The sequence below is a fragment of the Cydia amplana genome, chromosome 27, assembly GCF_948474715.1.
Source record: "Cydia amplana chromosome 27, ilCydAmpl1.1, whole genome shotgun sequence".
NCBI lineage: Eukaryota > Metazoa > Arthropoda > Insecta > Lepidoptera > Tortricidae > Cydia > Cydia amplana.
The window spans coordinates 3,955,230-3,978,771 of record NC_086095.1 but is presented as its reverse complement, the minus strand read 5'-3'; the positions used below and the strand labels follow the sequence as shown (position 1 = coordinate 3,978,771).

General features: G+C 37.4%; 1 protein-coding gene across 2 annotated transcripts in view; it reads right to left on the bottom strand.

Moving 5' to 3' along the window:
- LOC134660466 (fatty acyl-CoA reductase wat-like) overlaps positions 1–23,542 on the bottom strand; it is a 57,815-nt gene that overhangs the window by 6,586 nt on the left and 27,687 nt on the right. For both annotated transcript variants that reach the window (XM_063516221.1, XM_063516222.1), the window contains 8 exons: positions 14,370–14,485; positions 13,535–13,657; positions 13,093–13,277; positions 12,648–12,731; positions 12,435–12,544; positions 11,496–11,581; positions 10,083–10,198; positions 6,875–6,997 (listed from right to left, as the gene is read on the bottom strand). In XM_063516221.1, the coding sequence (XP_063372291.1) occupies positions 6,875–6,997; positions 10,083–10,198; positions 11,496–11,581; positions 12,435–12,544; positions 12,648–12,731; positions 13,093–13,277; positions 13,535–13,657; positions 14,370–14,485 (943 nt within the window). The remainder of the gene's footprint in view (positions 1–6,874; positions 6,998–10,082; positions 10,199–11,495; positions 11,582–12,434; positions 12,545–12,647; positions 12,732–13,092; positions 13,278–13,534; positions 13,658–14,369; positions 14,486–23,542) is intronic.

The following is a 23,542-nucleotide window of genomic DNA, read 5'->3' as shown; positions in this document are numbered from 1 at the left end:
TCGTCTTTTCTATAATTATTCTCATAGACAATATATGATCCAACGTGCTGTTATCACTCTTGAATCCAGCTTGCTCCATTGGCTGATATGAGTCAAGTTTCTTGGTGAGGCGTAGAGTAATGATCTTCGTAAAGAGTTTATACAGGTGTGATAGCAAGCTGATGGGGCGATAGTTGTTCAAATCTGCTTTATTGCCTTTTTTATGAAGTAAGATGACTGTGGCACAATTCCAGACCTCGGGTATAGTTTGCTCCTCCAAGCATTTGTTGAAAGCCGTTTTAAGTAGCTCAATCACTCTATCTCCTCCATCCTTTACCATCTCAATAACGATGTTGTCACTGCCGGGCGACTTGCCATTTTTCATTTTTCTGAGGGCATGTTCAATTTCGCATGTTGTTATTTCCGGAACATCTTCAGAGCCAACGTTCATAATTTTGCGTTTCGCCACTCCTCTTGGTTTGGGGTTTTGGGATGTGTATAAGTTTGAGTAATATTTGTGTGTTATTTCTAGTAGTTGCTTTAACTCTATTCCAAGCTGGTTATTTTCATCTAAGAGTTTAGTGATTTGCTGTTTTCCTGGTTTTAAAGCTTTGCGAAATACCTTAGGGCCCTGATATTTGTCTATTATATGCTTAACGGTTTTTTCCCGATATGCATCAATGTCTGCCTCGACTTGCTTTCTAGTTCTGGTGCAAAGGTTTTTAAAGTAGTCTGTTCCCCCTTTGCCTTCGCGTAGTAGAGTTCTCCTTTCTTCTAGAAGGTCTCTGGTCTCAGTACTAAACTTCTGGCGATTTACTTTTGCTGATCCAGGTGTTAGATCTCGCGCTATCCCGTATAGAGCATTTTGTATGGTGTGAATAATTGTTTCATGGTCACAATGCTCGTCTAAATGACTTAGTTCTTGAGTCAGCCGGTGTTGGTACTGATCTTTGCACATGTTAAGTTGGACCGTATTAACTCGAATGTTTTTTGCCCTTATGGAGGAATATCTTTGCAAGCGTGTGTTAATACATATAGTAGCTCGGATTATACGGTGGTCACTTCCTGTGTAGAAACTGTTTAGGACGTTGACATCTTGCACTATACTTTTATGGCTACAGAAGATGTAGTCAATTTCGTTTTTATATTTTCCTCCTGGAGATATCCATGTCCATTTTCTAGCAGGTCTCTTATCGAAAAACGAATTCATATGAAACAGTTTTTCTTGTTCTATAAAGTTGATAAGCATGTTCCCGCGGGAGTTTCTAGATCCGAAGCCGAATCTGCCAATAAAAGTTTCTGTGCCGTCTCTTTCTGCGCCTATTTTAGCGTTGAAGTCCCCAGTTACTACTGTGTATGTGCTCTTTTTGTCCCGAATGCAAGCACTAATGTCTTCGTAGAGTTTCTCCACTTCTAAGTCTGATGCGGTATTAGTTGGTGCATATACTTGTATAACTTTAAGAGTAATCTTCTTAGTAATCTGGAGTAAAACATATATTATTCTGTCCGACACTGAGGCAATACATCTGATGTTATCATTGAGTCTTCTATGAATTAGGAGACCGACTCCATGCTCGTGGCTGACATTGTCATCCCCTCGATAGTACAGGGTATGCCCATTCTGGAGTTTGATACATTCTTCTCCTTGTCTTCGAACCTCCGAAAGGCCAAGGACATCCCATGTGACCTTGTCTAATTCGTAACATAGCTCCTCTAATCTATCTTCTGATCTTAGGGTTATTGCATTGTACGACGCTATTCTTAATTTAGTGTTGCTGTTATTGTTCCTGTTGTATTGATTATATGTTTCTGTATTTATAATATTGTTTGCATTTGAACACTTTTTAGGCTTGGTATGTATTTTGTTTGTAGAAGGGTATTGGTCGCAATCCCCACGATGACCAGTCGGCTTGGGGAGTGTTGTTTTAGTTTGATTGATTGGTGGTGTTGTATTGTTGTGGGTGTTTGTTTTCCGGTTATAGTATGATGTTACTTTTTTGGCTGTGTTATTTTGGATTGTTTGGTAGGCCGGGTAAATTTTGCTTGCTCTTCTATCCCTTTTGAATTGTTTATTGGTGTGGATGGGCTAGACGGCGGTGAGGACGGTACCCTTTTTCTTTTATCCTGGTGTTCTGCCCTTTTTTCCTTAATTACAAGTTTGTCATGTCTTATGATGGCATATTTTCCCGACTCTCTAGCCTCTATCATTTTCGGTATGAGGGCCTTTCTCTCTTCAAGAACTTCTTTTGTAAAGTCCTCAGTAATTTTCACATTTTTTGGGTAATATTTTTTGTTTCTTAGAACTTCCATTCTTCGCCATCCTAATGTCAGAGTTATTTTAATCGGTCTTATTTTATTCTCGGTCTTTTTCCCCAATCTTTCTGCTCTGCTAATCTCCCACTTGTCCCATTCCTCACTGTTTAATTTGTTGTCAATACTATTTAAAGTTTCCAAAACTATATCCATCAGCTCGGTACTGTTTCTTTCTTTTTCTTCCACACCGTGAATGATCAAGTTGTTCCGCCTCGATTCTATTTCCAAGTTTTTCATTTTTGATTTCAGCATGTTATTCTCGTGTTTCAGTTGCTCGGTTTCCTGTTTAATCGGCAGTAACTTTTCTTCTATTGTTGACGAAATAGTTTGTTGGACCGTTTGATTTATTATACTAGTTTGTTTTTCTAGTTCTTCCTTCATTTTATTAAACAGTAATTTCATTTGCTCGTCCATGTTCTCCATGATGCAATAACGAAACGTTTAAAGTTTGCTTGAAATGGAACGCAGTTTTTCTTGTTAGGTTGCTTGTATTTGCGATGTGTCACTTTTGTCGGTGTTTATTTTTTTTTGTGACAACACTATAAATTATTTCGTTATGTTGGCAAAATAAGATCCGATTTGTGGTCTGATCTATGACATTTAACTTTGGAGGTTATGTTTGTTTCGATTTTCTCACTGATTTTTTGTTGCGAATTTTACGTAAGACGTTGAAATTATCACTAGTATCTTTTCGTACAGTTCTAATCTATATTATTATTCACAGTCCAGTTCTTTTTTGCTTCTTTTACACTGACTTTTTATTTATTTTTCACGGGACGCACTGACACTCATGTTTACTGTTAAAGCACCGGAACCGGAAAAAATTCCCTATTTAACAGTGACTTAAGGCCACATATTTCAATTTCATCATTTCCAAAAATTAGTAAGTCATCTACATATAATAGAACATAAGTTTTGGCGTTACCACTACATTTTGTATACAAACAAGTATCACTTTGAGACCTAACAAAACCTTGTTTCATTATTACGGAATTAAATTTCTCATTCCAGTACTTTGGTGATTTCTTTAAACCATACAAGGATTTCTTTAATTTAACAACATTTTTATTACCACTATATGCACCTTCTGGTAATTCTAAAAAGACGGTTTCCTCAATGTTCCCATATAAAAATGCCCCCGTTACATCCATCTGGTAAATGGGTAAATTTAATTTTGTAGCTACAGATACAAACAACCTAAAGGTAGACAGGTTAGCTACTGGTGCATATATTTCACATAAGTCAAGCATATCACTTTGTTCAAAGCCCCTGGCTACTAACCTAGCTTTATATTGATCACCATTTTTAATTTTAAAAACCCACTTGCTACTTACAGTCTTTTCAGTGACAGGCTTTTCACAAAATACCCACGTATTGTTGTCTTTCAGGGTCTGCAATTCCTTTTCTATAGCCTCCTGCCACTTGCTGGCGTCCTTCCTGCGCATAGCTTCTTTGTATGTTTTTGGTTCACTTTCTTCTGAAGAGACGTGATGACAATTATAGAATGAAGTCTGTTTTCTTACACGAGTAGCTCTCTGGCGTTGTGGTGTGTGATCTTCACCTTCATCACTGGATCCGTCATCGCTGGCGCATGGTACATATGTACTTCCATCGCTTTCTAATGTCTCAACAGATTCATTTGGGCTTAACAGAACCTGGCCGGACGGCCGCTCACCCTCGCCGGACTCCAGTTGCTCCATGTTCTCACTTGGTGGGACCTCTTCCTCCACAGGTCTCTCCTGATCCTCATTAGCACTTGCAGGTAGATCAGTGTCATAATCTAGGTAAACTATCTGTTCCTTCTCTTCCTGACCTCCTTCTAGAAACACAACATCTCTCTTGGTTTCAACACTGTTGTACTGTTCAAAGAACACTCGGTAGCCCTTAACATCTTCTCCATAGCCGACCATTATTCCCTTTTCTCCTTTTGAATCCCACTTTGTTCTCTTTTCCTTCGGGATATGAACGTGGACAGGAGTACCAAACACTTTTAAGTTATTTATGTCATAGTGTTTATTGGTCCATGTTTCATATGGGGTTTTTCCAACTTCATTGCTGTTACTGGTTCTATTTAAAACATAAGCTGCCGTTTTAACAGCTTCTGCCCACAGCTTCTTTGGCAAACCTTCCGCACACAACATTGTTCTAACTGCTTCAGATAAAGTTCTAATTTCGCGTTCCGCTTTTCCATTTTGTTCTGCTGTGTATGGCACTGTTCTTTGATGTATTATGCCACGTTTAGAAAATAAGTCTTGCACAGCCTTATTCACAAATTCTAATCCGTTGTCCGATCTGAAGTAAAGCACTTTATTGTTGGTGGTATTCTCAGCTCTGTTTATGAAGTTCTCAATGCAATTCTTCACTTCATCCTTCCCTTTTACAAAGTATACAGATCTGAAGTTTGAGTAGTCATCTTTTAGGATAACGAAGTATCTGGATCCACCCACAGACGGCACCTCCATTGGCCCGCATGTGTCTGCATGTATAAGTTCGCAGGTCCTTGTCGTCTTGGTTTCACTAGCACTGAAAGGCAAACGGTGTATTTTGCCCTCCAGACAGCTCTCGCACTTTACGTCCGTATCGTCTTTCACTAATATATTATTGTTTTTAAGCACGGTCTTGACATGTTGCATATTTTGGTGAACAAGTTTTTTATGCCAGTCCTTTAAACTTGACTGTGACTGAGCCACGTTCGCTGCACCGTGTTTGTAATGCACTTCCAATAAATACATAGGTCCGTTACGATTAGGGTTGCCAACTATTTTTTGGTAGAATATAGTATTTTCCAGAATAGGGCATCAAAATTATAGTACATTTCAAAAAAATATGGTACTTTTAGATAAAATACTAAACATAAGTGTAACATACGTTTAATCAGAAATATAGTATTATAGCGTACTATATATTTTTCCAAAAGTATATAGTACAGAGAGCCAAAATATAGTACAATACTATATAATATAGTACGGTTGGCAACCCTAGTTACGATACGCAACCGCACACACTTTATTTTGTTTAACAATTTTGCAAGTCTTTTTGTCGGTGATGGTAATATAACCTCTATCTGTAAGACATTTGACAGATAGTAAGTTTGTTTTTAATTCCGGTACAAACATAACGTTGTCTATGGTCGTATCAATCCATTTATCGCCATCATAGACTTGCACCGCCATCTGTCCGTAACCATGCACACTACACAAATTACCGTTACCGACAGTAATTGTTTTGTTCGATAACGCTGGAGTATATGTTGTAAACAAATCCCGATCAGGGCACATATGATCACTACACCCAGTGTCCACTAGCCACTGTACTTTTTGTAACTGTCCAGATGTACTCACAAACGCGTTACTTTCTTTGTCTTTATTTTTCCTAAACCAACATTCACTTTTTAAATGTCCCTGCTTTTTACAGTAATAACACTTTTTAAAGTATTTATTTTCACTTTCCGAATTGTTATTGTTCCGCTTACTACGACACTCACTTTGAAAATGTCCCCGTAGATTACATTTATTACACTTCGCGTCTTTCTTTTCTATTTTCTTCGCAACAAAGGCCGACGACGATGACTGCGAAGGCTCGCCCTGTTTATCTTTCAACCGCTCCTCTTCTATTAACAATCTAGCGACGAGATTATCATAGGTTTGTTTATCATCTGGCGCCGATTCCCACGCGGATACAAAATGCTTGTAGCAATCTGGAAGTGACATCAGTACCTTTGTTATGACGAAATTTTCAGAAATATCTTCTCCCATCTGCTTCAGCTGATTTTGCATTTCTTCAATTTTGGATAAAAAGGTAGACATATCTGTTCCCTCTTCGTACTTATATTGAAAAAATCGCTGTTGCACGATGTGGATGCTTGTTTCAGATTTTTGTTCGTAAACACTAGCCAATTTCTTCCACATTTGCGCGGACGTAGTACAAGTTATGATATGCATCATTGCATTTTCTGACATTCTTGTAACAAGCCATGTTTGTGCCTTAGCGTCGAGCTTTTCCCATTTTGGTATTTCAGTTGCAACTTCTGGCTTCACCTTTGTCCCCTGTACCACTTCTAGAAGATCATGACTCCGCAACAAAATCATTGATTGGAACTTCCACACATTCCAATTAGAGGCTCCTTCCAATTTAATGTGATTCCCGGATAATTTATTTTCATCCATGGTGTATTTTGTTCGTCCCGTCCTTGCGTTGCAAGTATTTTTCCTTCCCGCCGACTTAACCTCAAAATGCGCGCAACGTGTCGCGCCGGTGCCGACAGTAATTTTCTTCGACGAAACAGTGTCCGACCCAAATGTTTTACTTTATTCTATAGGATTACGTGCCTGGGCCCATAACCTATTGGAAATTAAGTAAAACAAGTGGTTTTCCCAAAAATAGAAATATATTTTATTTCAGTAGTTAACTTAAACCGCCACCATAGATTCACACACAGTAAAGAGCGCGACAGTGCTGCCACCATACGTCATAACTAAACGTCATGAATAAACGAGATTACATTGCATTCTACCAACAAAAAACCAGAAAGATAGAGGATAGGTACTGAAATGGCATCATAAATAGCAAAAATGTGACCTACCAAACGGCCTTAGTGGTGGGTTTCTCGATCCCGTACTTCTGGTTCATGTCGATGAACGCGCTCCATTTCAGTGGGTTCTGCGCGCCCGACACGAAGTTGTAGATTGGGATGTCTGACGTTTGGCTGGAATAGCAGGAGACAATTCTCGATAAGTCCATAGAAAATATTAGAACATTAGCCGTTTATTAGATTCAGAGACACATCCCAATACAGCAGAGCCTGATTTCCTACTGGTTTTTCTGATAAATTCAGTGACATTCTGTATGCACTGTTTTTTTTTAAATATGATTTTTCATGTTTTCAAAGTATAACGTCAAGTAGGGTAACTGGAGATAGTTGCAGTAACTTAAGAAAATTTTTTTTCATTATAAAGTGATTCAAAGATTTAAATCGGCCACGTTCATATAATTTGGGAAGGTATACTTCCTTTGTCTACTGTCCTCAGTTACCCCACTTGACGGTACCTACCTAAAATCGATGCAAATAGCATGACCGAGTTGGTTATTTCTTCGATGTTACCGATGTAAGTTTGATTAATAACAAACTTGAATTAAATCTTCATCCTTGAAGATTACGAAGAAAGACGAGACCCTGGCGGCGTAGCACGGTCGCATTTTTATCGCTTGTCACCATGCCTGTCACGCTCTAAGAATTAAGTGACGGGCATAGTGACAGGCGATAAATACTGCGCCCGCAGTAGGACTATGATGGCCGGCTCTTTATCATTTGTCACCATGGCTGTCACGTTGTAACAAATATGTAAGTGCGAAAGCATAGAGAAATATAGTAGGGTGGATTAACTATTTCTTGTTATTATTCCGTCTGGTCAGCCAAGAGACAATAGTAGCATAGTTTGTTAGAAGACATTGTATTGTACACCACCTTCTTCTGACACGCTTGGTAGACGACCCTCTATGGAACGGGTTTATAAGTATCACAAAAAAGCGTGTTTGGTGAGTTTAAATGCCTAAAAATCAGGTTTTAAAGAGTGGCCCAGGAGAACGTAACCATGGCAACGAGTGACAAGGAAAAGTTGATTCACCCAGTAAGACAAGAGTGCTCACTCCATACATCAGTTCAGACTATTAATTTCAGTGTCTACATCTAGCATCGAGTAGCGGAACTATTAGTACTGCTACTTGACAATAGATGTAGCACCGACCGGAAAGTCTTATCTCAACAGCATAAGACTTTCCGGTCGGTGCTACATCTATTGTCAAGTAGCAGTACTGATAGTTCCGCTACTCGATGCTAGATGCTAATAGTCTTTTTGGTACCAAAACTGATGTATGGAGTGAGCACTCTAGGTGAGGGTGGGGAGGGTCGATCCCTAGGGGACACTTGGTAAACTTAATTTTTAATCAAACCAAACGAGATACAATTTTTTGCGCTGGTAACACTCATTCATTCGTTCCTAACTTCACGTTCTGTCATGGCACTGTATCGGAAAAGTCAGTGGTTCAAAAATGGCGGACGGTGAAAGATTTTCTGCGTACTATATTCAATATTCGGTAAGCTTTAACTGGATTTATTTTATAATATGAGATGGAAATGATGTTAGTGAGTGTGCTTATTTTATTTGTTGTTTATTGAAGTGATGATTAACTTGGATTACATTGATATACGCGAACACATGTTTCGAGTACGGCACGTTTTATAATCTTACTATGTATGGGGATACTTTGTCTTTTTCTTCAGGGGAGATATGATTCCGGGATCATGTCACCCCCAAAGCGATCAAGTATACATTGTAATAAATTTACTTACAAAATGATTCATAGAGCTATCATAAATATTTTCTTTTCTTTAGTAAATCATGCCGCGAAAGTACGACCAGAGAAACACTGATTTAAACTTTCAAGGTTTTTGACTCATTATTGTTTATTAAAACGGAATTTAATGGCGTATAATTCAGTTTTCAATTATACAACCGACTCCGAAAACGGAATTATCCCCGTGGCCTTTGAAAAAACTGACTAAAGTTGACATCAACATTTTACGAACTACCCGTACTTGGTCTTTTTTATCAAGTTAAACGTTTTACACACAGGGGATGTTACTCGGTCGACAAGAAACACTTATAACGATATTTGGTTTTCAACCGGCGATATTTGTTTTTATGGATGAAATGCTATTTCAATGGCTTTCCGACCTTATGTACTATAGAACCGACGGTCCATAGAAAGGATTTTAGGATTATGCAGCTCAAACACCGTCCTCGAAACGTGAGCAGTAAATTTCTAAACTTATTTATTATAGTAAACAATAACGACCAGTGATGGGTAAAAAAATTAAAATTGCTGTAGGTATCTTACGCTAAAAATACCTTCATACGAACTTTAAAAAAATTAGCTTGTTACAAGAAATTTTATGTTAATAACTTAGATTTTTGTTTTTTTTTTTACTTTTTTTTTGGTACAAAAATTGATTCCCTATTTTACGTTGTTTTATGGATAATACGATTACATTGTTTTTTAAAAGTATAAGATTATGGATTAATATGTGTTTGATATCTTCATATATTAATTTTCTGTAGATAAAGTGAATAAATTAATGTAGATACTACCCTCGAAATGTGACATTGCCACTTAAAATCTTTTTACCAAGTGTCCCCAAATCTGGAAGACTTGATCCCTTCGGCTTAGACATCTGATTACCGGAAATACAACTTCAAAGCATGGAAGATGCAATATATATATGTTTGCTGTGTATTTTACAAATTATAGATGCATTGCTAATAGCGATCCGAGTTATATAATCAATGAGAATCTGGTATGGGGAGACATGGTAAAAATATGTTTACCATGTGTCCCAAGAACCAGGGTCACTTGATCCCCCTAGGATCAAGGCTCCCGACCAGGGGTAAACAAGTCTCCCTTACATAGGGGACACATGGTAAAAGTCAACAGTATGGGTTCTCATTAAATAATGATCTAATTTATTGCACAAATCTGTTCTAATTCAAACTATTAATGAAGAGATAAATTCTGAGTCGTATGGTCTATAAAGTTTTTCAATACTACAAATAGTTAAGAAAATGTATGCTAAAAACAAAAGGGGTGATCAACCCTCCCCAGTTTCCCCTATGTATTTTTTTCTCTATGGCGAAAGTGACGCATGGCATGACAGGTAATAAAAAAATTACTATCTTACCGCTCCTGAGTGTTCATACTTAGATAAACAAATGGAAATATACATTTCTACTTACTTCTCTCTAAAGTTCTTGGCGGTGTGCCAGGTGGCGGCTAGCAGGGAGTTAACTACGTAGTCTACTGGCACCAGGTCCACCTGCTTATCTGTGTCCATGTACATTGTGCGGAGAACCTGCAATACAGGAAGTTATATGATATCAGGATCTTATACAAATCGGCCTAGCCCCACAGTAAACTCAATCCCATCAAAAACATAAATGTGAAATGAGAGCCAAGTTCAATATTAAGAATATTCGTCGTTCACTTCGCCGGAAAAAGAATTGAGATATATATGGGTGCCAAGTTCTAGTTTGCTTGGAGTGTAATTAAAGTTCAGGATTTGACTTGTCTAGTTTTTACGTACACGATATTAGAATATGATATTAGAATCTTACACAAATCGACCTAGCCACAGTCTCAATAAAAGGCTTGGGATTTGAACCCGGGATCTCCGGTTTTATGTATCACGGGCAAGGTCACTGTCAGTACAGACTACAGACTAGGCTGGGAGGCCGCCAAACTACGTGTAACAAACATATGTCTCAAAGAAAAGTAGATGGAAGAAGAGATTTAGGGGAACAATCAAGTAAATGTGGCTTTCCAAACAGAAGGGTCCTTATGCATCAAGGTGTTTTATCGGAAATTACAATAGAAATTCTGATAGACCGGTCCTTATTGCACATGAAGCATATGGACCCTACTCTGATGGAAACTAACAAGGCCAAGTTTCGAAAGGGCTAGTAAGAATAGTAGTTTGTGTTACAAGGGATCAAAATGATATATTTCCGTCAAGGGCGTACATTGAACCCTTAATAAAGCGATGGATTCTAAAGTAGAATCCTGAGCGTAATGAGGGATTCAAGTGTTAACGCCCAAGACGAAATAATTTTGATACCGTGTGACACATACGTACTGCTTTTCACATCAACTATGAGGAAAATAAAAAAATCTTAGTGTTGACACAATCTGATACCTAAACCATAGAGAAATATAGTAAGACAAGAGTGCTCACTCCATACATCAGTTCAGACTATTAATTTCAGTGTCTACATCTAGCATCGAGTAGCGGAACTATCAGTACTGCTACTTGACAATAGATGTAGCACCGACCGGAAAGTCTTATCTCAACAGCATAAGACTTTCCGGTTGGTGCTACATCTATTGTTAAGTAGCAGTACTGATAGTTCCGCTACTCGTCTTTTTGGTACTAAAACTGATGAGTGAGCACTCTATGTATTTTTTTCTCTATGCCTAAACAGATTATTTAAGCTAAAAAAAGAATGTGCAAAAGAATGTAAAAATAGTGTGCTAGAACAGAAAAGTGTTACTTTGATCCCTCCTACCAGGGAGGAAAGTGCCACTTTGATCCCTCCTAGCAGGGAAGAAAAAGCTCTTTCCGAATAGGTGGTGTGAAAAAGAGCATTACGTACCCCACAACCGATTCCAACCATGAGACCAGAGGGTCCATAGACGCTGTCAGTCCAGCCGCGCACAGGTTCTTCATACGTTGATACCACTAGAATAGGGCATGCAAAATCAGTCTCGGGAAAGGTTTTAAATTTCCCGGGACTGGGACAAACTCAGTCTCGGGAATTCTCTGGAAATCGGGAAATTTCGAGACTGAAGATAGCAGGTCTAATTTTAACTAAAATAAGTAAAATATTACCGTACAATCTCTCTCTTCAGTCGTTTCCTCATGACTAATAAGATATTGGTCATTACTGGGTGAACTACCTTTAGCATGTATGATACCTTCAACTTTTGTCCATAGATTTGTAGAATCCCACAATGTTAGCTACCAGTCGTAGAATCGGTTTTATCTTTTTCATTGACTTAGAATTGTTGGATTCTATTTGGGTTAACTTAAGTACCAACTTGTCGCCGCTTAATAAGCCAATCCATTATAGTAGTTTGGTGTGTGATACACAAAATTCTTATTGAAATTTTTATAAAATGGTCTAACTAATACTCGATCCTTCGCTCCGAAAGATCTACTGCTCTAGCTAGCTAGTCTCTTAAGAAGAAGAAGGCGACAGGAAGCGACCAAATAACAGCAGGGGACTTGGGTGTGGTGTGGCGACACTATTCAAGATCTACTCACATGCCTGGCAATACGGTGATTGGCCGCAGGATTGGTCGGAATCCGTTATCCTACCGTTAACCTACCAGTGACTGGAAATTATCTATGAAAAGGGACCTTATTGTCGATGGCGCTTACGCCGCACAGCGTCGCGCGGCATTGTATTTATATCGGCGCATCGTTAATAATGGCGTAAGCGCCATCGACAATAAGGTCCCTTTTCATAGATAACGTTACATATTCTCTATGCTATGAATGGGTCTGTAGCTTGGAACCAGCTTGGACTCACCTATCGACGGCCTGACGATACAGATAGGCATGCCTTCTCCGTATTTACGCACGGCCTCTTCCGCGACGGCTTTTGTGAAGCAGTAGGTATTGGGGTACTTGCCGAGAAGTCTGTAAAGAGAGTGTAAAGAGGTTCAAAGCCTACTTTTCTCATGAGTTTTTTATAATTTCTTTGTTTGATATAGGTACTTGGTCAAGCAAATAGATTGCTTACTTGGGTGTGATATCTTCGAGTAGGTTTTCATCAATCTGCGAGATTGCTTCTAGCGCTTCCACGGCCATGGGGGGCTCGTAGAATCTGAAAAAAAAATTTTTTTTCATTGTTAGGAAACAAAATGCCTCATCCATACCCACTATTAAAGTCTATTTTTTTATTCCTTAGACTGAAATGACATTTCATAGTATGAGATGACACATGATGTTCATACTATGAAATGTCATTTCAGTCTACGGAATAAAAAATAGACTTTACCTATACCCAGACTTTTTGGTCCTAAACCTCTTATCTGTAGCGGGACGTCTTTAGGATTCCCAATCTTATAAGGTGGGTCTAAAAACTATCGACGGCATGCCCGATAGCAAAGTTTTTCACCCAATCACATATTTATTGACAAATAGTTAGTTCCAAAATTCACAAGATGGCGCTGAAATCAACTCACCTCTCCTCCAAACGTTTGACATGTGTATGTGAGAATGCAGTCGAAATGTGTGTCATTGCCTTCAAGTTCTTACACTCCTTAGCCAGTGCGATGACTTCTTTCGCGCCTCGTACGTTGATGTTGGTTGCTATTGACAATTTCTCGTCGAACTTGACAGTGGCTGCGGCGTTGATTATTATCGACACCTGTGGATAGATGGCGTGTTTAGTTTAGTAAAGAAGTAATCTAGTGGTAAGAAGGAAGAACGAATATGTTTGTAGAACAAAATATAAGCAACAAAATCTTTTAGGGAAATTACTCAATGACTCGGATATCTCTATTATTAATATATAATATGCGATAGAACTCAGACTTTCAATGAAAAATACCCCCTTTCACAACCGAAAACGATGACCTAGGTCCTTACCTAGGTAATATACCTTTATATTTATTTCTTTCTTACCTTGCTGATAATAGTCTTCCTGTTTTCTTCGCTCATGCCGAGCCCCGGCAGCTCCATGTCACCGACGATGGGAATGACCTTGAAAATGCCTTTGGGGTTCTCTTCGAGGGCTCGCTGGAACAGCTGCAGTGAACAAATTGTGTAAAATTTCATTTTTGGGACAAGCTTTTATCGCTGACTGTACTTTTCTTTCCACGGGCAACTATAGGTACTCATCGAGACAATTCTAACTACCCCAAACACAATTAGGTTTCGTTGTTTTATCACAGAGTTCCTATGGCCACCTCCTATCTCCATCACCAGATCAGCTCGATGGTACCATAGTCAGGCGTGGCTCACTCCGCGATTTCGTCGCTTTGCTACAGGTAGCTAAAAGTACATCCGTTCCACACCAATTTTGGGGAAAGCCATAAGCCGCGCGTGGCGCTGTCGCCACCTAGCGGCCATATCTGTGCTGATCGTAACAGACGCGTTTTGTTAGAGAGTGAGTCTTCTGTACTTAGTACTATTATTTATTCTGTGCCATAGTAAATATTGCATTGTCACCCGACTTACGCATGTATGCAAAATTTTCAGCTTCATCGGAATCCGGGAAGAGGGTCAAATTTAACTTGCAAGATTTGATTACAGACACATACATTACAGACAACAGGACAGGTGAAACTAAATGGGGCACTATCTATGAAAAGGGACCTTATTGTCGATGGCGCTTACGCCGCACAGCGTCGCGCGGCATTGTATTTATATTGGAGCATCGTTAATAATGGCGTAAGCGCCATCGACAATGAGGTCCCTTTTCATAGATAACGTCACAACTTACGGCTAAGTAACTTACAAAATCGTCCAGCATTTCACTGAGTCTAGTTTTTGGGTCTTTTCCTTTCTTGCTCCGGATCAGCACGTAGATGCTATCTATGTCTGGGCACGAGCGCAGGAGCTTTTCAATTGTAACTGTAACAAGGAAGAAATTGATATCAGCGCCACCTAGTGACGGATAGCAACATAAACTATTATTGGCTTTATTCATAAACGCGCTACGATACAAGCCTCAATTAGCTATTCATTACTTTTCTTTTCACCTCAGCAGCTCGAACAAGGGTACTTTGGTTCTTAAAAACAGTGAGCAAAATGCGATTTTGCTCACTGAGTGAGACAAAATGACATTTAAGTGACCTTTATAGTCAAATGTCATTTCAACATGCGGGGTCTAATAAAAGTTCGAAATACTTGGGTTCTATTATCTCTGTCCCTTTCACACTGTTAGCAAAAAGAAACAGACAAAAAAAAGTTAAAACGACATTCAACAGTATATTCACGGTTTATAATAGACCCCCGAAAAACTTCAGACCGCATCGTTCCAAACCACGTACGAGTATGAATTCTTAATAATTAATAAATAAAAATAAAGTTTAAGATTTGATAAAAACTGATAAAATACTATATTTTAGGTATTTTATTGTACAATTAAAATAACGAACTCAAAAAATACACAGATCATCACGCAAAATTAATTATTTTACTTTTAAGAATTTCTACCATAGTTGACAAATAGTACGTATCCGCAATTCGGACCGTATCTTACAAAGATTTTTTTTACAAAAAAAGTTGTCGATTGAAGTGTACAGTTAATGTTTGTTATTTCTATATTATTTTAATGGAATTTATTATTATGTTTTGTTTTTGTGTTCCATTGCGGTAATTAAACTTAATTGTTTGTATATCTTAAGAAAACATGAGTGTAGGTATTAAGTGATGAACAAGGATTACATTTTTCAAGTTGTCTAATAGGTATGTTCTCACTGCGCTGAGGTGAAAAATGTTGTGTACTACACGAGATCAAAGTTATTTACATCTCGTGTGCTTTTGAGTCCCTTACTACGCTCAAGATTCTAAATTAGATTCACTCGCTACGCTCGTGAATCTATTATAGAATCTTTCGCTTGCACGGGACTCAAAATAAGCACTCGAAGAAATATCAAACTTTGATCACTTGTTGTACAAATAACTATTGTCAGTCATTAGTCATAGTTATAGTTATTGCTCTGAGCAATTATTAGGGTTGGCACCACTTGACATCCTTTTGAATGCAAGACCACAGATAAGATAATGATTTGAATTTTGACAACTCTAAATAGTCGAAAGGGATAGTTCCATACATTAGATAGGCATAGCATGATTCGTCCCTGAATCGCTGTCGAACTTCGATGTTGTAGGTAGTGTCCTTTCTGTACGGTAGTAGGTACTATTATTTATTTTGTGACTTAGATACCTAGCGCCTAGCATATTACATACTTATTAGTTCTCCTTTTCTGATTTCCGTCGTTTCCGTCTCGTTTCCGCACACGCATGGAATTTTCTTTCGGTTTCCGTACGTAATGACAAGTGGGAATGGGACGTCGTCCTACAAATGCATAGCGCTGTCTAGCTTGCACATGTCATCCCGTACGGAAAATTCCGGGCGTGTGCGGCCGGTACCAAAACACCTATTACTTTCATAGTCGACATCTAGCGTCAAGTAGCGTATTTATCAGTACCGCCACTTGATACTAGATGTCACAAGTCACAAGTGTTGTGACTGAAGAAAAGTGTATTGCTCAACAATTTACAACTAATATTACAAGATGAGTTGAAAATATAGTTCCGGTTAATCCGGTTATAATATGTATTAGCTGAAAAATGGGCATTAGATTTTTCGTTCGGTGCGACATCTATTGTCAAGTGACTGATAAATCCACTACTTGACGCTAGCATAGAGAATAAAATACATAGAGTGCTCACTCCATACATCAGTTTTGGTACCAAAAAGACTATAATTTTAATATTCGACATCTAGCATCAAGTAGCGGAATTATCAGTACTGCTACTTGACAATAGATGTTGCACCGACCCAGAAGTCTAATGCTCAACAATTTTCAGCTAATAATATAACCGGATTAGCCGGAACTCTATTTTCAACTCCTTCTGCTTTAATATTAGTTGTAAATTATTGTTCAATACACTTTTCGTGAGTCGCGACTCGCGAGACATCTAGTATCAAGTAGCGGTACTGATAATTCCGCTACTTGATGCTAGATGTCAACTACGAAATAATTCTCGTTTTGGTAAGAAAACTGATGTATGGAGCTGGCACTCTATGCTTAGGTACCTACTTATTTCTCTATTTATAACTTATTTTTGAGTAAGTTGTTTGTTTTATTCGATTTTTCATTGTCTACGGATGGTTTTCATCCTAAAGTTACTATCACTAGTTGATATATGTATTGCATTTTCTGAGAGTTACTGCTACTCGTCACTAGATGTCGTTTCATGGTGGGATCTTATAGTAAAACAAAACAATTCTGGGTTTAAATAAATTATTTATTGAAACTTACAGACGAGGTACTTAACTCAAACAATCACCCAGCTAATAAATAAATTAAAATACACTTTGGCTTTACTTAAAAGTCTGCAGCAAATTACAAAGTCAAATTATGATTTCAGTCAATTAAACAATAATATTTTTTAATGAATGTAAATCAATGTGCATACACGTATAATACCTTTCTTGTTAACGATCATACAAAAATTCAAATAAATTTTAACATTTCATTATGAAAGAGTTTAACAAAATCTAAAGGACTATGAAAAACCTAAAGTACCACTTTTTCTACCACTCTGCTTGCCTTTAGACTGATGCGGCCATCTGAAAAACATAAACATAGATATAGTGTTTACATAGACTTTTCGTAGTATTTCGAATTATTTAGTTACTAAACTGTACACTAGATGGAGCTGTACTAAATCTTAAAATTAATAGAATAATAAAATAGGCATAAATCTTGAAAGTTCAAATATCGATTTCAATAGCAATTCCATCATTATTTTATAAAAGGAAAATGAATAGGAAAGAAATTTTTTAGTTCTTTAAACTATAAGAAGGAAAAACAAAACAACTGTAATATTATTAAATTGAAACAAAAAAGTAACGCGTTTTCGAAGAAGGTAAGATCAATTGAAGAATTTTATTATTGCTAGTTAAAATATTTTATCGTAAGGTAGGTATCTTATAAATAATTTTCATGCTCTGTCACCAATCAAACACACAAAAAACTTCAAGAAATAACACAAAAAAATAGACTTACCTTTTGTCAGACACAATAACTGTGGAAGCATAACAAAAACGGCAAAACACTCATTAAAGCATAAAACACACGTAAAGCATAAAAAACACAAAGTCAATCCATGCACATATCTATGTTTACATATTGGCTGTGTGCTCGACAGCGGCGCCTACCTGTCGGCTATGGGACAAATGTCATGTCAAAATATGTACGAACAATTACACCCAAAAAAAGTTCGACTTTAGTTCCCTCGTCAGCTCGTCACGCATTTTACATACCTACAATTATTTTGTCTTCAAGTAAAACCTACCATACGAAAAAACAACTCAAAATCAAGTATGGACTTTCTCTTCTTCTTAAATACCTAAGTATATTACCAAAAGTCAAGTAAATCGCCTCAACCATCGTTAACATGCCAGTACTGGCGCCAGTAACTGGAGCAAGTATAAATCTCCTCTAATCGCATCAAGTTGCTATGTAATTGCACAAAGAATGCTAGATAAATCATAGCAACTGCAACATAGTCAGATAATACAGAGATGGGCGGATAAGTATTGCTCAGTAGCTTGTTAAGACTATTACCTACACACTGCACAAGCATAATGTATGAAAGACTTAATTTAACTGCAGTTTTTGGTAAAAAATAGCTCCTTCTTTTTACAGTCAGCAGTTAACCTTTTGGACGCCAATGACCGATATATCCGCACCGTAGGTTCAACGCCAAAGACCGATTAATCGGTCACAGACCACAGAACAACATAGACCTACGTGCATATGCATAAAGTCCAATTTCAGTTTTGACACTTCGGTGATGTGGCGTCAGCGTGACAGCTTTTGTGTTAGACACGGCGTCGAAAAGGTTAAAAATGTAGCCTCTGCCTCTGGGCACCAGCACTTAATTAACTTTGTCACGTGTTTGTCACTGCTCATTCTATTTTAGATTTTATGACGTACATTGTATGACTCAATTTTGTTTAATTTTAGGAGAACACTTCGTACATTTTTGTTTGTAAATGCCTGTGTAAATAACGCGAGCTAGTTACCGTCCATTTGACTTTGAAATTAATTGAACTGTGACTTCGTGATTGTGTTAATGTAAATAGATCGATCAGACATAAATAAATGGGGCATTATCTATGAAAAGGGATCTTATTGTCGAATGGCGCTTACGCCGCACAACGACAGGCGGCGGCATTGTATTTATATCGGAGCATCGTTAATAATGGCGTAAGCGCCATCGACAATAAGGTCCCTTTTCATAGATAACGTCACAACTAAGGTAAAAATACAAAAATATTAGACCGATACAAATTACGAAGATCAAGATGACAAGATCGTATAATAAAACGAAGCAGCAGGCAATTACTGTTTTTTTTACTCAAGATAGATAAATATAGATAAATTGACTGCGTATTTTTATACGAGGTAAATAAATAGATTTTGATTGCACATGGTTATGTAATTATGAGCCAAATTTAAGGGAGGTTTGTAAAGTTTTTATTAAGAACTAGCGACCCGCTCCGGCTTCGCACGGGTTAACAAACTATACATAAACCTTCTTCTTAATCTTAATCTATTAAAAAAACCGCAATCAAAATCCGTTGCATATTTTTGTAGATCTAAGCATACATAGGGACAGACAGACAACGGGAAACGACTTTATTTTATGCTATGTAGTGATTTACAGCATTAGCAAAGACGTCACTATTTGGCATAAAATAACTAATGGTGACCGCAAATCAAACGAGAATTCGACCAAGATTTAAAATCAACTGATTAGCATAACGTGTTTTCCCATGTTTAATTGTTTACTAAAATTCTGTCACGATTTGCTTGATCGCAGTTTTTGGACAAATATTTAGTTAATACTATAATAGGTACCTATGCCGCTTTTGAAAAATCTCGCAAAGCTTTCTGAAGAATTCATATACCTACGATTTACCTTTACCTAAATAAAAGGTCATTGCCTTTTTACCATTGAGAAAAAAATACATAGATTGCTACTTGACAATAGATGTAGCAGTACTGATAGTTCCGCTACTCGATGTTAGATGTAGACACTGAAATTAATAGTCTTTTTGGTACCAAAACTGATGTATGGAGTGAGCACTCTTGTCTTATTATATTTCTCTATGCCTTTACCTAATAAATTACATTCGCCACAAAATAACCGACTTCACAAATAGCTAGACAACAGACAGTCTCCTTTTGGTTATAAACAACAAGCAAGGGCGATAATATTCCTTGTAAAAAATAAATTAAGTAGGTACCGGTAGCATTATATTTCTTTATGCCTGTACTTAGATAATAAAATCCCAAAGGAACACATTTTACACATTAAAACTAGCCTCTGACGATTTTGAAAAGACCACCTAAAATCACGTTCACCTATCACCTAAAATTCATTGCCACCCAGCCAAACAAGACATCCGCGCCAGGCTACAAAAATTTCGTCATATAAAGCTGTAGTACCACGATTCCGAACATCGGGTCGTCCGGCCTGGGAATGAAATCATAAAACACCCGAGTCGGGTTTGCGGCACTGAATGTGTTAAAGCGGGAAAGCGTGATAAAATGTGTGAAATTTGTCATAAAAATGCCAATGTAAAATGGGTTATTTCACGCAAAATCGTATTAACCTTTAAACGTCAGACGGCGAAGGAATATGCCGAGCCCCGGACGCCAGACGATCGCGATTATCGAGTAAGTCCCTATTGCATTGACAAAGCTGACGGGTTTAGCCGTCGTTGGCGTCCTTGAAGACTTTCCGATGACGTCCACAGCCGTCTGTGGCGGTCAAAGGGTTAAACAGGTTTGACTGTACTTTATTCTTAGACAATTTTGTAGCGGTCATTGACCATAATAAAGCAATTTCACAAGCAAAGCGTGTGCGCAGGCAGCGCTCGCTTACTATCTAGATCGGCGTCACGTTACAATGTTAATTAAGGTTGTATTCCAGTTGCGACAGCATTGCGGCATAGGAGTACTACTGACTCATCAGAGGTCATAAAACGCTTTCAGATAAACTTTGGCAACAACATGGTCAAATTTGTCTGCCGGAATTCCGTTGGCAGACAATTCCTGATGTAAACAGATGATGACACATGTTGAATTTGCAAAATTTAGTTAAATAGATGAGCAATTTATCACATAAGTACTAGCTTTTGCCCGCGGCTTCGTCTGCGAGTCTGCGTGGAATTAGTGACAGCACCTAAAGTATAGCGCCTGGATAATGATAATAGCAATCATTCAATTTGCGCATTGCTTACTTCAATTATTAGGCAATTCATTAACTATTTCAATTCCACCGCCCTTTGCATTATCTTCAAGGATGATTTCCGAATTCCGATATAAAAACTATTCTATGTCCTTCCCCGGGACTCAAACTCTACGCCATATTTCAACTAAATCGGTTCAGCGGTTTAAGCGTGAAGAGGTAACAGATAGACAGACAGACACACTTTCGCATTTATAATATTAGTATGGAGTATGGATATTGGACACTAAACAAATTAAAACTTCTACTCGCTTTTTTTGTAGAGTCTGTGCGGAAAGAGAAGAGTCGTAGAATGTATTTGGGTCCCATACATTCCATGACTCTTCCCTTTCCGCACAGACTACATATTGCAATTTCTAGATAAGACCTACATTGACCTTGACCGTATAATTAATTAGGCCTACGATATTTCGTTTTTTTAGCATTAGAAAGAACTTGAAAGAAAGTAAGCGATTCTGACATGTGTTTTAATTGAAAAACACTTTTACAAAATCAATAACTATTACTTATGAAAGCAGAAGACTATAAAAGATCGTATTAGATTCATAATTGTTACATATTTACCGTAACTTATTTTTAAAATGTGTTTTTCAATTAAAAGACACATCAAGATTGTTTACCTTATTTCTAATGCTAAAAAAACGAACTACTTATATAGTATCGCGTCAACTGCATTGAACCTTGGTGTTTAATTTTGCTGACGTCAATCGATACTGGGTTTTCACCGCCTGTGGATTAAAGGAAATAAAAAACCTAATGGAATATTTCGTACCTTCATACGATACAAAAAAGAGGGCGTTTTTAGGGTTCCGTAGTCACAATCGCAAAAACAAAATCTTTAATCTTTAAATAGTTTCGTCATGTCCGTCTGTCCGTTCCGTATGTACGTATGTGTCTGTGTGTCTCTCTCTTTGTGTGTGTGTGTATGTGTGTGTGTGTTTGTTTGTTTGTGTGTAGGTATGTAATAGGTATATGTATTATCATTGTATATAAACTCGAAGATCGAAAACTATAAGTTATATTTTAATGAAATTTAGAAAACATGGTGTAATTTGTGAGCCACTATTACTCTACTTATAGAAGTTAAAATTGGAAATCTGTATTTGGTTGGTATGGCTTTTTATAAAGTAGGTACTTATATCTATATCTATCTAACCTTTTAAGTTATTTTTACGAAGTAATAATTTATAAAACAGTTACAAATGCAATGTTAATACAATAAGTATATGCCAGAAACGGAAAACCTCGTAATTCATGCGTAATCATGACATGGCAAGTTTTGCCATAAGCAGATTTTATTAGAATACCTCGAGCAAAGACGAGTACAAAACAAGAACTTTCAAGTGTTGATTTTTTACTGCCACATCGTAAACTCATTACTCTGGTAACATTTTGGTGGCAGTGTAGCAAAGTGTCAGTAAATTTCAATGAATTAATCGAAAAAAATTAATAGAAATAGACATGAAAAATGAATAGAAAAAATTATAACATTTACATATTATATCCAATCAATTATCCAATGCTATCCATATCCAATGGATCTTAATTTGCCATGCTTGAAATTTCCTATAACGATTCTATAACCTTTTAACCTATTAAGTTTTTACACTGATCCTTATAAATAAATATTGAATATTCTTAGTGTACACAAATTGACTAATCCCTACACTAAACTACAACGATACATATATATACAAATAATCAAATAGATATATAAGTATAAAAAACCCATGACTCAGGATCAAATATGCCCATCATACCAATAAATGCAACTACCAGGATTCGAACCCAGGACCATCGGCTTCATAGGCAGGGTCACTACCCAATAGGCTAGAGTCGTCCTTATTATTAACTTATCTTTGACTTGCCACACTCAAAAATGCCGTTGCCCTTGGCTCATCGTTAATTTTTAGGGTTCCGTACCCAAAGGGTAAAAACGGGACCCTATTACTAAGACTCCGCTGTCCGTCCGTCCGTCCGTCCGTCTGTCACCAGGCTGTATCTCACGAACCGTGATAGCTAGACAGTTGAAATTTTCACAGATGATGTATTTCTGTTGCCACTATAACAACAAATACTAAAAACAGAATAAAATAAAGATTTAAGTCCCATACAACAAACGTGATTTTTGACCGAAGTCTGCCGAAGTTAAGCAACGTCGGGCGTAGTCAGTACTTGGATGGGTGACCGTTTTTTTTGCTTGTTTTTTTTTGTTTATTTTGCTCTATTTTTTGTTGATGGTGCGGAACCCTCCGTGCGCGAGTCCGACTCGCACTTGGCCGGTTTTTTATTCAATGACAAACAATAATCTATCAAAATATCCGCCATACTTTTACTGTTAAACCTACGTTCATGGCCAGAGGTGAACAGGAAAAACAATCTAAGTATTCAAATATGAACCTAAAAGTCAAACGATAAGATTCATGATTGTAAAAACTTATGTTTAATAATCTAATAAAATACTAGCTTTTGATACCATATTGTTGAGCTATAAGGTATATATGAGCTTGTATTTTTGTGGGCACGCAAAATCTTTCCATGCAATTTTTACGTAAAAAATTTAGGTATACTTATCACAAGCGTCAGACAAAGTATTCTTCGGTTATTTATAGCGAAGAGGATCTTTCTAAA